This window comes from Oncorhynchus gorbuscha, linkage group LG10 (assembly GCF_021184085.1).
Source record: "Oncorhynchus gorbuscha isolate QuinsamMale2020 ecotype Even-year linkage group LG10, OgorEven_v1.0, whole genome shotgun sequence".
NCBI classification, from domain to species: Eukaryota; Metazoa; Chordata; class Actinopteri; order Salmoniformes; family Salmonidae; genus Oncorhynchus; species Oncorhynchus gorbuscha.
In genome coordinates, this window is record NC_060182.1 from 18,902,019 (window position 1) to 18,915,631 (window position 13,613).

General features: G+C 43.8%; 1 protein-coding gene across 3 annotated transcripts in view; it reads left to right on the top strand.

Moving 5' to 3' along the window:
- The window catches only part of LOC124045621 (poly(rC)-binding protein 4-like), a 78,405-nt gene that overhangs the window by 25,429 nt on the left and 39,363 nt on the right, over positions 1-13,613 (top strand). For all 3 annotated transcript variants that reach the window (XM_046365054.1, XM_046365053.1, XM_046365055.1), the window contains one exon: positions 11,745-11,777. In XM_046365054.1, the coding sequence (XP_046221010.1) occupies positions 11,745-11,777 (33 nt within the window). The remainder of the gene's footprint in view (positions 1-11,744; positions 11,778-13,613) is intronic.

Here is a 13,613-nt window from a genome sequence, read left to right on the forward strand (position 1 = left end):
GCTGCTCTTTACCAGTTTAGTGTCTACTAGGAGGAGTGTAGGCTACTCTTTATCAGTTTAGTGTCTACTAGTTGGAGTGTAGGCTGATCTTTACCAGTTTAGTGTCTACTGGGAGGAGTGTAGGCTGCTCTTTACCAGTTTAGTGTCTACTAGGAGGAGTGCAGGCTACTCTTTACCAGTTTAGTGTCTACTAGGAGGAGTGTAGGCTACTCTTTACCAGTTTAGTGTCTACTAGGAGGAGTGTAGGCTGCTCTTTACCAGTTTAGTGTCTACTAGGAGGAGTGTAGGCTACTCTTTACCAGTTTAGTGTCTACTAGGAGGAGTGTAGTCTGCTCTTTACCAGTTTAGTGTCTACTAGGAGGAGTGTAGGCTGATCTTTACCAGTTTATTGTCTACTAGGAGGAGTGTAGGCTGCTCTTAATCAGTTTAGTGTCTACTAGGAGGAGTGTAGGCTACTCTTTACACGTTTAGTGTCTACTAGGAAGAGTGTAGGCTGCTCTTTACCAGTTTAGTGTCTACTAGGAGGAGTGTAGGCTACTCTTTACCAGTTTAGTGTCTACTAGGAGGATTGTAGGCTGCTCTTTATCAGTTTAGTGTCTACTAGGAGGAGAGGAGTGTAGGCTGCTCTTTACCAGTTTAGTGTCTACTAGTTGGAGTGTAGGCTGCTCTTTACCAGTTTAGTGTCTACTGGGAGGAGTGTAGGCTGCTCTTTACCAGTTTAGTGTCTACTAGTTGGAGTGTAGGCTGCTCTTTACCAGTTTAGTGTCTACTAGGAGGAGTGTAGGCTGATCTTTACCAGTTTAGTGTCTACTAGGAGGAGTGTAGGCTGATCTTTACCAGTTTAGTGTCTACTAGGAGGAGTGTTTAGGCTGCTCTTTATGAGTTTAGTGTCTACTAGTTGGAGTGTAGGCTGCTCTTTACCAGTTTAGTGTCTACTAGGAGGAGTGTAGGCTGCTCTTTACCAGTTTAGTGCCTACTAGGAGGAGTGTAGGCTGCTCTTTACCAGTTTAGTGTCTATTAGTTGGAGTGTAGGCTGCTCTTTACCAGTTTAGTGTCTACTAGGAGGAGTGTAGGCTACTCTTTATCAGTTTAGTGTCTACTAGTTGGAGTGTAGGCTGATCTTTACCAGTTTAGTGTCTACTGGGAGGAGTGTAGGCTGCTCTTTACCAGTTTAGTGTCTACTAGGAGGAGTGTAGGCTACTCTTTACCAGTTTAGTGTCTACTAGGAGGAGTGTAGGCTACTCTTTACCAGTTTAGTGTCTACTAGGAGGAGTGTAGGCTGCTCTTTACCAGTTTAGTGTCTACTAGGAGGAGTGTAGGCTACTCTTTACCAGTTTAGTGTCTACTAGGAGGAGTGTAGTCTGCTCTTTACCAGTTTAGTGTCTACTAGGAGGAGTGTAGGCTGATCTTTACCAGTTTATTGTCTACTAGGAGGAGTGTAGGCTGCTCTTAATCAGTTTAGTGTCTACTAGGAGGAGTGTAGGCTACTCTTTACACAGTTTAGTGTCTACTAGGAAGAGTGTAGGCTGCTCTTTACCAGTTTAGTGTCTACTAGGAGGAGTGTAGGCTACTCTTTACCAGTTTAGTGTCTACTAGGAGGATTGTAGGCTGCTCTTTATCAGTTTAGTGTCTACTAGGAGGAGTGTAGGCTGCTCTTTACCAGTTTAGTGTCTACTAGTTGGAGTGTAGGCTGCTCTTTACCAGTTTAGTGTCTACTAGGAGGAGTGTAGGCTACTCTTTACCAGTTTAGTGTCTACTAGGAGGAGTGTAGGCTGCTCTTTACCAGTTTAGTGTCTACTAGGAGGAGGCTGCTCTTTACCAGTTTAGGCTACTAGGAGGAGTGTAGGCTCTCTTTACCAGTTTAGTGTCTACTAGGAGGAGTGTAGGCTGCTCTTTACCAGTTTAGTGTCTACTAGGAGGAGTGTAGGCTCTTTACCAGTTTAGTGTCTACTAGTTGGAGTTAGGCTGCTCACAGTTTAGTGTCTACTAGGAAGAGTGTAGGCTGCTCTTTACCAGTTTAGTGTCTACTAGGAGGAGTGTAGGCTACTCTTTACCAGTTTAGTGTCTACTAGGAGGAGTGTAGGCTGCTCTTTACCAGTTTAGTGTCTACTAGGAGGAGTGTAGGCTGCTCTTTACCAGTTTAGTGTCTACTAGTTAGGAGTTTAGTGTCTACTAGTTGGAGTGTAGGCTGCTCTTTACCAGTTTAGTGTCTACTGGGAGGAGGCTGCTCTTTAGGCTGCTCTTTACCAGTTTAGTGTCTACTAGTTGGAGTGTAGGCTGCTCTTTACCAGTTTAGTGTCTACTAGGAGGAGTGTAGGCTGATCTTTACCAGTTTAGTGTCTACTAGGAGGAGTGTAGGCTGATCTTTACCAGTTTAGTGTCTACTAGGAGGAGTGTAGGCTGCTCTTTACCAGTTTAGTGTCTACTAGGAGGAGTGTAGGCTGCTCTTTACCAGTTTAGTGTCTACTAGGAGGAGTGTAGGCTGCTCTTTACCAGTTTAGTGCCTACTAGGAGGAGTGTAGGCTGCTCTTTACCAGTTTAGTGTCTATTAGTTGGAGTGTAGGCTGCTCTTTACCAGTTTAGTGTCTACTAGGAGGAGTGTAGGCTACTCTTTATCAGTTTAGTGTCTACTAGTTGGAGTGTAGGCTGATCTTTACCAGTTTAGTGTCTACTGGGAGGAGTGTAGGCTGCTCTTTACCAGTTTAGTGTCTACTAGGAGGAGTGTAGGCTACTCTTTACCAGTTTAGTGTCTACTAGGAGGAGTGTAGGCTACTCTTTACCAGTTTAGTGTCTACTAGGAGGAGTGTAGGCTGCTCTTTACCAGTTTAGTGTCTACTAGGAGGAGTGTAGGCTACTCTTTACCAGTTTAGTGTCTACTAGGAGGAGTGTAGTCTGCTCTTTACCAGTTTAGTGTCTACTAGGAGGAGTGTAGGCTGATCTTTACCAGTTTATTGTCTACTAGGAGGAGTGTAGGCTGCTCTTAATCAGTTTAGTGTCTACTAGGAGGAGTGTAGGCTACTCTTTACACGTTTAGTGTCTACTAGGAAGAGTGTAGGCTGCTCTTTACCAGTTTAGTGTCTACTAGGAGGAGTGTAGGCTACTCTTTACCAGTTTAGTGTCTACTAGGAGGATTGTAGGCTGCTCTTTATCAGTTTAGTGTCTACTAGGAGGAGTGTAGGCTGCTCTTTACCAGTTTAGTGTCTACTAGTTGGAGTGTAGGCTGCTCTTTACCAGTTTAGTGTCTACTAGGAGGAGTGTAGGCTACTCTTTACCAGTTTAGTGTCTACTAGGAGGAGTGTAGGCTGCTCTTTACCAGTTTAGTGTCTACTAGGAGGAGTGTAGGCTGCTCTTTACCAGTTTAGTGTCTACTAGGAGGAGTGTAGGCTGCTCTTAATCAGTTTAGTGTCTACTAGGAGGAGTGTAGGCTACTCTTTACCAGTTTAGCGTCTACTAGGAGGAGTGTAGGCTGCTCTTTACCAGTTTAGTGTCTACTAGGAGGAGTGTAGGCTGATCTTTACCAGTTTAGTGTCTACTAGGAGGTAGGCTGTCAGTTTAGGTCTACTCTTAATCAGTTTAGTGTCTACTAGGAGGAGTGTAGGCTACTCTTTACACGTTTAGTGTCTACTAGGAGGAGTGTAGGCTGCTCTTTACCAGTTTAGTGTCTATTAGTTGGAGTGTAGGCTGATCTTTACCAGTTTAGTGTCTACTGGGAGGAGTGTAGGTTGCTCTTTACCAGTTTAGTGTCTACTAGGAGGAGTGTAGGCTGCTCTTTACCAGTTTAGTGTCTACTAGGAGGAGTGTAGGCTGCTCTTTACCAGTTTAGTGTCTACTAGTTGGAGTGTAGGCTGCTCTTTACCAGTTTAGTGTCTACTAGGAGGAGTGTAGGCTACTCTTTATCAGTTTAGTGTCTACTAGTTGGAGTGTAGGCTGATCTTTACCAGTTTAGTGTCTACCGGGAGGAGTGTAGGCTGCTCTTTACCAGTTTAGTGTCTACTAGTTGGAGTGTAGGCTGCTCTTTACCAGTTTAGTGTCTACTAGGAGGAGTGTAGGTTACTCTTTACCAGTTTAGTGTCTACTAGTTGGAGTGTAGGCTGATCTTTACCAGTTTAGTGTCTACTAGGAGGAGTGTAGGCTGCTCTTTACCAGTTTAGTGTCTACTAGGAGGAGTGTAGGCTGCTCTTTACCAGTTTAGTGTCTATTAGTTTTGGAGAGTGTAGGCTGCTCTTTACCAGTTTAGTGTCTACTAGGAGGAGTGTAGGCTACTCTTTATCAGTTTAGTGTCTACTAGTTGGAGTGTAGGCTGATCTTTACCAGTTTAGTGTCTACTGGGAGGAGTGTAGGCTGCTCTTTACCAGTTTAGTGTCTACTAGGAGGAGTGTAGGCTGCTCTTTACCAGTTTAGTGTCTACTAGGAGGAGTGTAGGCTACTCTTTACCAGTTTAGTGTCTACTAGGAGGAGTGTAGGCTGCTCTTTACCAGTTTAGTGTCTACTAGTTGGAGTGTAGGCTGCTCTTTACCAGTTTAGTGTCTCCTAGTTGGAGTGTAGGCTGCTCTTTACCAGTTTAGTGTCTACTAGTTGGAGTGTAGGCTGCTCTTACCAGTTTAGTGTCTCCAGTTTAGTACTAGAGGAGTGTAGGCTGCTCTTTACCAGTTTAGTGTCTACTAGGAGGAGTGTAGGCTACTCTTTATCAGTTTAGTGTCTACTAGTTGGAGTGTAGGCTGCTCTTTACCAGTTTAGTGTCTACTAGGAGGAGTGTAGGCTACTCTTTATCAGTTTAGTGTCTACTAGTTGGAGTGTAGGCTGATCTTTACCAGTTTAGTGTCTACCGGGAGGAGTGTAGGCTGCTCTTTACCAGTTTAGTGTCTACTAGTTGGAGTGTAGGCTGCTCTTTACCAGTTTAGTGTCTACTAGGAGGAGTGTAGGTTACTCTTTACCAGTTTAGTGTCTACTAGGAGGAGTGTAGGCTGATCTTTACCAGTTTAGTGTCTACTAGGAGGAGTGTAGGCTGCTCTTTACCAGTTTAGTGTCTACTAGGAGGAGTGTAGGCTGCTCTTTACCAGTTTAGTGTCTATTAGTTGGAGTGTAGGCTGCTCGTTACCAGTTTAGTGTCTACTAGGAGGAGTGTAGGCTACTCTTTATCAGTTTAGTGTCTACTAGTTGGAGTGTAGGCTGATCTTTACCAGTTTAGTGTCTACTGGGAGGAGTGTAGGCTGCTCTTTACCAGTTTAGTGTCTACTAGTTGGAGTGTAGGCTGCTCTTTACCAGTTTAGTGTCTACTAGGAGGAGTGTAGGCTACTCTTTACCAGTTTAGTGTCTACTAGTTGGAGTGTAGGCTGCTATTTACCAGTTTAGTGTCTCCTAGTTGGAGTGTAGGCTGCTCTTTACCAGTTTAGTGTCTACTAGTTGGAGTGTAGGCTGCTCTTCACCAGTTTAGTGTCTACTAGTTGGAGTGTAGGCTGCTCTTGACCAGTTTAGTGTCTCCTAGTTGGAGTGTAGGCTGCTCTTTACCAGTTTAGTGTCTACTAGGAGGAGTGTAGGCTACTCTTTATCAGTTTAGTGTCTACTAGTTGGAGTGTAGGCTGCTCTTTACCAGTTTAGTGTCTACTAGGAGGAGTGTAGGCTACTCTTTATCAGTTTAGTGTCTACTAGTTGGAGTGTAGGCTGATCTTTACCAGTTTAGTGTCTACCGGGAGGAGTGTAGGCTGCTCTTTACCAGTTTAGTGTCTACTAGTTGGAGTGTAGGCTGCTCTTTACCAGTTTAGTGTCTACTAGGAGGAGTGTAGGTTACTCTTTACCAGTTTAGTGTCTACTAGTTGGAGTGTAGGCTGATCTTTACCAGTTTAGTGTCTACTAGGAGGAGTGTAGGCTGCTCTTTACCAGTTTAGTGTCTATTAGTTGGAGTGTAGGCTGCTCGTTACCAGTTTAGTGTCTACTAGGAGGAGTGTAGGCTACTCTTTATCAGTTTAGTGTCTACTAGTTGGAGTGTAGGCTGATCTTTACCAGTTTAGTGTCTACTGGGAGGAGTGTAGGCTGCTCTTTACCAGTTTAGTGTCTACTAGTTGGAGTGTAGGCTGCTCTTTACCAGTTTAGTGTCTACTAGGAGGAGTGTAGGCTACTCTTTACCAGTTTAGTGTCTACTAGTTGGAGTGTAGGCTGCTCTTTACCAGTTTAGTGTCCTAGTTGGAGTGTAGGCTGCTCTTTACCAGTTTAGTGTCTACTAGTTGTTACCAGTTTAGTGTCTACTAGTTGGAGTGTAGGCTGCTCTTTACCAGTTTCTACTAGTGTCTTACCAGTTTAGTGTCTCTTTACCAGTTTAGTTGGAGTGTAGGCTGCTCTTTACCAGTTTAGTGTCTACTAGGAGGAGTGTAGGCTACTCTTTACCAGTTTAGTGTCTACTAGTTGGAGTGTAGGCTGATCTTTACCAGTTTAGTGTCTACTAGGAGGAGTGTAGGCTGCTCTTTACCAGTTTAGTGTCTACTAGTTGGAGTGTAGGCTGCTCTTTACCAGTTTAGTGTCTACTAGGAGGAGTGTAGGCTACTCTTTACCAGTTTAGTGTCTACTAGTTGGAGTGTAGGCTGATCTTTACCAGTTTAGTGTCTACTAGGAGGAGTGTAGGCTGCTCTTTACCAGTTTAGTGTCTACTAGGAGGAGTGTAGGCTGCTCTTTACCAGTTTAGTGTCTACTAGTTAGTTGGAGTGTAGGCTGCTCTTTACCAGTTTAGTGTCTACTAGGAGGAGTGTAGGCTGCTACTCTTTACCAGTTTAGTGTCTACTAGTTGGAGTGTAGGCTGCTCTTTACCAGTTTAGTGTCTACTAGTTGGAGTGTAGGCTGCTCTTTACCAGTTTAGTGTCTACTAGGAGGAGTGTAGGCTGCTCTTTACCAGTTTAGTGTCTACTAGTTGGAGTGTAGGCTGCTATTTACCAGTTTAGTGTCTCCTACCAGTTGGAGTGTAGGCTGCTCTTTACCAGTTTAGTGTCTACTAGTTGGAGTGTAGGCTGCTCTTCACCAGTTTAGTGTCTACTAGTTGGAGTGTAGGCTGCTCTTGACCAGTTTAGTGTCTCCTAGTTGGAGTGTAGGCTGCTCTTTACCAGTTTAGTGTCTACTAGGAGGAGTGTAGGCTACTCTTTATCAGTTTAGTGTCTACTAGTTGGAGTGTAGGCTGCTCTTTACCAGTTTAGTGTCTACTAGGAGGAGTGTAGGCTACTCTTTATCAGTTTAGTGTCTACTAGTTGGAGTGTAGGCTGATCTAGTTTAGTTTAGTGTCTACCGGGAGGAGTGTAGGCTGCTCTTTACCAGTTTAGTGTCTACTAGTTGGAGTGTAGGCTGCTCTTTACCAGTTTAGTGTCTACTAGGAGGAGTGTAGGTTACTCTTTACCAGTTTAGTGTCTACTAGTTGGAGTGTAGGCTGTTTAGTGTCTCTTTACCAGTTTAGTGTCTACTAGGAGGAGTGTAGGCTGTCTTTACCAGTTTAGTGTCTATTAGTTGGAGTGTAGGCTGCTCTTTACCAGTTTAGTGTCTACTAGGAGGAGTGTAGGCTACTCTTTATCAGTTTAGTGTCTACTAGTTGGAGTGTAGGCTGATCTTTACCAGTTTAGTGTCTACTGGGAGGAGTGTAGGCTGCTCTTTACCAGTTTAGTGTCTACTAGTTGGAGTGTAGGCTGCTCTTTACCAGTTTAGTGTCTACTAGGAGGAGTGTAGGCTACTCAGTTTACCAGTTTAGTGTCTACTAGTTGGAGTGTAGGCTGCTATTTACCAGTTTAGTGTCTAGTTGGGAGGAGCTCTTTACCAGTTTAGTGTCTACTAGGAGGAGTGTAGGCTGCTCTTTACCAGTTTAGTGTCTACAGTTTAGTGTCTTAGGAGGAGTGTAGGCTGCTCTTCACCAGTTTAGTGTCTACTAGTTGGAGTGTAGGCTGCTCTTGACCAGTTTAGTGTCTCCTAGTTGGAGTGTAGGCTGCTCTTTACCAGTTTAGTGTCTACTAGGAGGAGTGTAGGCTACTATTTACCAGTTTAGTGTCTACTAGTTGGAGTGTAGGCTGATCTTTACCAGTTTAGTGTCTACTAGGAGGAGTGTAGGCTGCTCTTTACCAGTTTAGTGTCTACTAGTTGGAGTGTAGGCTGCTCTTTACCAGTTTAGTGTCTACTAGGAGGAGTGTAGGCTACTCTTTACCAGTTTAGTGTCTACTAGTTGGAGTGTAGGCTGATCTTTACCAGTTTAGTGTCTACTAGGAGGAGTGTAGGCTGCTCTTTACCAGTTTAGTGTCTACTAGGAGGAGTGTAGGCTGCTCTTTACCAGTTTAGTGTCTATTAGTTGGAGTGTAGGCTGCTCTTTACCAGTTTAGTGTCTACTAGGAGGAGTGTAGGCTACTCTTTACCAGTTTAGTGTCTACTAGTTGGAGTGTAGGCTGCTCTTTACCAGTTTAGTGTTTACTAGTTGGAGTGTAGGCTGCTCTTTACCGGTTTAGTGTCTACTAGGAGGAGTGTAGGCTACTCTTTACCAGTTTAGTGTCTACTAGTTGGAGTGTAGGCTGCTATTTACCAGTTTAGTGTCTCCTAGTTGGAGTGTAGGCTGCTCTTTACCAGTTTAGTGTCTACTAGTTGGAGTGTAGGCTGCTCTTCACCAGTTTAGTGTCTACTAGTTGGAGTGTAGGCTGCTCTTGACCAGTTTAGTGTCTCCTAGTTGGAGTGTAGGCTGCTCTTTACCAGTTTAGTGTCTACTAGGAGGAGTGTAGGCTACTATTTACCAGTTTAGTGTCTACTAGTTGGAGTGTAGGCTGATCTTTACCAGTTTAGTGTCTACTAGGAGGAGTGTAGGCTGCTCTTTACCAGTTTAGTGTCTACTAGGAGGAGTGTAGGCTGCTCTTTACCAGTTTAGTGTCTATTAGTTGGAGTGTAGGCTGCTCTTTACCAGTTTAGTGTCTACTAGGAGGAGTGTAGGCTACTCTTTATCAGTTTACCAGTTTAGTGTCTACTAGTTGGAGTGTAGGCTGCTCTTTACCAGTTTAGTGTCTACTAGTTGGAGTGTAGGCTGCTCTTTACCAGTTTAGTGTCTACTAGGATGAGTGTAGGCTACTCTTTACCAGTTTAGTGTCTACTAGTTGGAGTGTAGGCTGCTATTTACCAGTTTAGTGTCTCCTAGTTGGAGTGTAGGCTGCTCTTTACCAGTTTAGTGTCTACTAGTTGGAGTGTAGGCTGCTCTTCACCAGTTTAGTGTCTACTAGTTGGAGTGTAGGCTGCTCTTGACCAGTTTAGTGTCTCCTAGTTGGAGTGTAGGCTGCTCTTTACCAGTTTAGTGTCTACTAGTTGGAGTGCTCTTTACCAGTTTAGTGTCTACTAGTTGGAGTGCTCTTTAGGCTGCTCTTGACCAGTTTAGTGTCTCCTAGTTGGAGTGTAGGCTGCTCTTTACCAGTTTAGTGTCTACTAGGAGGAGTGTAGGCTACTATTTACCAGTTTAGTGTCTACTAGTTGGAGTGTAGGCTGATCTTTACCAGCTTAGTGTCTACTGGGAGGAGTGTAGGCTGCTCTTTACCAGTTTAGTGTCTACTAGGAGGAGTGTAGGCTGCTCTTTACCAGTTTAGTGTCTACTAGTTGGAGTGTAGGCTGCTCTTTACCAGTTTAGTGTCTACTAGGAGGAGTGTAGGCTGCTCTTTACCAGTTTAGTGTCTACTAGGAGGAGTGTAGGCTGCTCTTTACCAGTTTAGTGTCTACTAGTTGGAGTGTAGGCTGCTCTTTACCAGTTTAGTGTCTACTAGGAGGAGTGTAGGCTACTCTTTACCAGTTTAGTGTCTACTAGTTGGAGTGTAGGCTGCTCTTTACCAGTTTAGTGTCTACTAGTTGGAGTGTAGGCTGCTCTTTACCAGTTTAGTGTCTACTAGGATGAGTGTAGGCTACTCTTTACCAGTTTAGTGTCTACTAGTTGGAGTGTAGGCTGCTATTTACCAGTTTAGTGTCTCCTAGTTGGAGTGTAGGCTGCTCTTTACCAGTTTAGTGTCTACTAGTTGGAGTGTAGGCTGCTCTTCACCAGTTTAGTGTCTACTAGTTGGAGTGTAGGCTGCTCTTGACCAGTTTAGTGTCTCCTAGTTGGAGTGTAGGCTGCTCTTTACCAGTTTAGTGTCTACTAGTTGGAGTGTAGGCTGCTCTTGACCAGTTTAGTGTCTCCTAGTTGGAGTGTAGGCTGCTCTTTACCAGTTTAGTGTCTACTAGGAGGAGTGTAGGCTACTATTTACCAGTTTAGTGTCTACTAGTTGGAGTGTAGGCTGATCTTTACCAGCTTAGTGTCTACTGGGAGTGAGTGTTTAGTGTCTACTAGGCTCTCTTTACCAGTTTAGTGTCTACTAGGAGGAGTGTAGGCTGCTCTTTACCAGTTTAGTGTCTACTAGTTGGAGTGTAGGCTGCTCTTTACCAGTTTAGTGTCTCCTAGTTGGAGTGTAGGCTGCTCTCTATCAGTTGTGTGTACTAGGAGGGGTGTAGGCTGCTCTTTTCCAGTTTAGTGTCTTCTAGTTGGAGTGTAGGCTGCTCTCCATCAGTTGTGTGTACTAGGAGGGGTGTAGGCTACTCTTTGCCAGTTTAGTGTTTCTAGGGCGGGTTTAGGTTGCTCTTTACCCCCTCGCTGGCTCTCACTTGCCCTGTCATAGAACAGGTAGAGAGAAAGAGAGAGTGAGAGAGTGAGAGAGTGAGAGAGTGAGAGAGAGAGAGAGAGAGAGAGAGAGAGAGAGAGAGAGAGAGAGAGAGAGAGAGAGAGAGAGAGAGAGAGAGAGAGAGAGAGAGAGAGAGAGAGAGAGAGAGAGAGAGAGAGAGTAGGGGGGATGGGGAAACCAACACAGAGGATATGAAATATTGAGATAAACAGGGGATAAGAAAGAGGGGAGAGAGAACAGACAGAGACTGACGAAGAAGAAAAGGGGATACATAGAGATGGAGATGGAGGCGAGAAATGCTCTGTTTTGCACATACTGTGCTGAAACAGACCTGTAACCAGGCTCTCCATCCAAAGCACTTGTGTTAATTGCTACCTTCCCCCTCTCTCATTCCTCAACTCTATCTCTGCTGGCCTACAGAACCACAACCTCTAAAATTTCCCAAACTACACACTAGCATACTATTTAAAATTAAATAACAGTGTTGCTAAGTACACAAAATAGTATGGTTGTGTTTTTATTAGAACACATCTGGTTGTCAAAGTCATAGGCGTAGGTGGTAGAATCACTTGGAGAAGGGAGGAGAGAATGATGGGCTGAGGCCAATATAAAAGTCACAGATGGGGAGGCAATATAACGCTGACAGAGGATGTATGACAGAGGTGTGACTAAATTCTACTCCTGAGCCTGGGTGACGTGCCTGGCAAGCTGGCTGGCTGCAGGCCACACAGAAAAGATCTCACACAAGGACAGGACAGACATTAAGAGTTGATACTAGAAGAGTAGAGGGCTATAGATGTGAACATAAAGGAAGAGATTTAAGTGAAAATGGATAGATATTATTAACATTTCAGATGTGGATGGGATGAGAATACTGTTTGTCAGCATGGTGCTATCCATCTTAGATTGGTAGAGGATTCTATTTTCTATGCCGTGTTAGCTCCGATTACTTTTCAATGGAGGGGAAATGTAGTCAATGTGAAGAAAAGTATCTGTTTAATTGGGATTTGAAGTACAGATGGATTTCAATATGCAAGATGAGGACACCACTTTAACAAATCACACACACACACCTTACTTCAAATTTATCCTTCGTCTTCTCTTTCCCAGAAAGGAGAGACGGTCAAAAGAATACGAGAAGAGGTATGTTACCAGCTTCTTATCACCACTGTTCATTATCTGTGTACTCCACATTACCATAATACATGCAAAGTAGAGCCTGTCATTGGTTGATGAAATACATGTATATCAACTAGCTCCAAAGCTATCAGAATCACATCTTGTTTCTGTCTCAATATGCATTCAATATGCAATCTTTATTTTCCAGTTATTGTGTAGACCAGAAGTGTACCATCACCAAAAGGTTATAGTTTAAGGCAAAACATAATCAAACCGGAGACAGTGTCTAATATTGGTTGTGTTGCATTAATATTAAACTCAAACCCTCTGGATGTTTGGGAAGAGTGACTGGTATAGCATACAGAACAGCCACATAGTCTGACCTGCCTATTCGCCACTGGTGGCTTCATCTCTCCCTTTTTTGCACTCTCTCTCTCTCTATCTGTATGAAGCTCTCTCTTTTCTCTCTGTCTTTCCCTCTCCCCCCTTTTCTCTGTCTCTGCCTGTCAAGCTTTCTCAGCCACCCTCTCTCCCCATTTCTCAGTATGTCTCCTCCCTCTCTTTCTCTCTTTTATGTCTCTTCTGTTTCTCCCTCATAAACATCAAAGCTGCAGATGATCCGATGGCGCTTGATTAACTCCTTTTTTTAAAAGTAATTTGATTGCCATTGTGTTGGTTCTCGTCCCTCTGACTCCTGGTGTAAAAATATTATGTTGTACTTTATGAAGCAGAATGTGAAACAGAGAGGCAGTTAGACTGGGAGATCATGTAGCCCTGTAGGTCCACTAGATGAGTCAGCCAGTCAACAAGTCATCCATGCTAGTCAGCCCTCCACCCAGTCAGCCAGTAAACCAGTCATCCATGCTAGTTAGCCCTCCATCCATCCATCCAGTCAGTCAGTCAGTCAGTCAGTCAGTCAGTCAGTCAGTCAGTCAGTCAGTCAGTCAGACAAATAGACATGCCTTTAGTTAGATCCCCAATATGAGGCTCTTTGGCTTCCTCCCCAGGCCCTGTCTGTCCTCACAGTGCCAGAATGACTCCATAAGATGACTGTAATCAACATTGTTAAAGTACCACCATACCTCTAATACTCATATGTCTAGCCTCTGATCCCCAGACCCCAGGGCTCTGGAGAAAAATTAAGGGACAGTTGATGGAGAAATCAGAGTACCAGCCTAGAGTTTAGTTACAGCAAGGTCAAGTTTATACGGGTGACCCAGCTCCCGTATAAATGGTTAGTTATCTGTGGAGCAGGGTGTATTAAGCCTAGGCGCTAGCGGGACAACATCCGGTGAAACTGGAGAGTGTGCACTTCAATAAATAATAACACAAATTATGGATACTTAACATTTAGGTATATATAAGTGTCTTATATCGATTGAAAGTTTAAATTGTTGTTAATCTAACTGCACAGTCTGATTTACAGTAGCTATTACAGTGAAATCATGCCATGTGATTGTTTGAGGAATGGCGCCCCACATCAAAATATTTTTCCATCTGCACAGGTTTCATAAATTCACAAATAGCCCTAATACCCCTAAACTTGGTTTCAACAAGTCAAAATACGTTTATATTTACTCGTCAGATACCCTAAAATGTAATCAAATGTAATCAAACTATAATATTCCTTATGTCTTCATAGCGCACGCAAACACGAATTTCCAAGACTGTGACCCTGTACTAAAAGTGATATTTCTATTTGTTTCTGAAGTTACAAGCCTGAAACCTTGAACATAGACTGTTGACAGCCTGTGGAAGCCATAGGAATTGCATCCTGGGAGCTAATTTTCCGTATGCCCTTATGCTTGCCATTGTAAGAGGATGGTCTCTCTCCAAAAAAATAATTCCGGATGGTTTTTC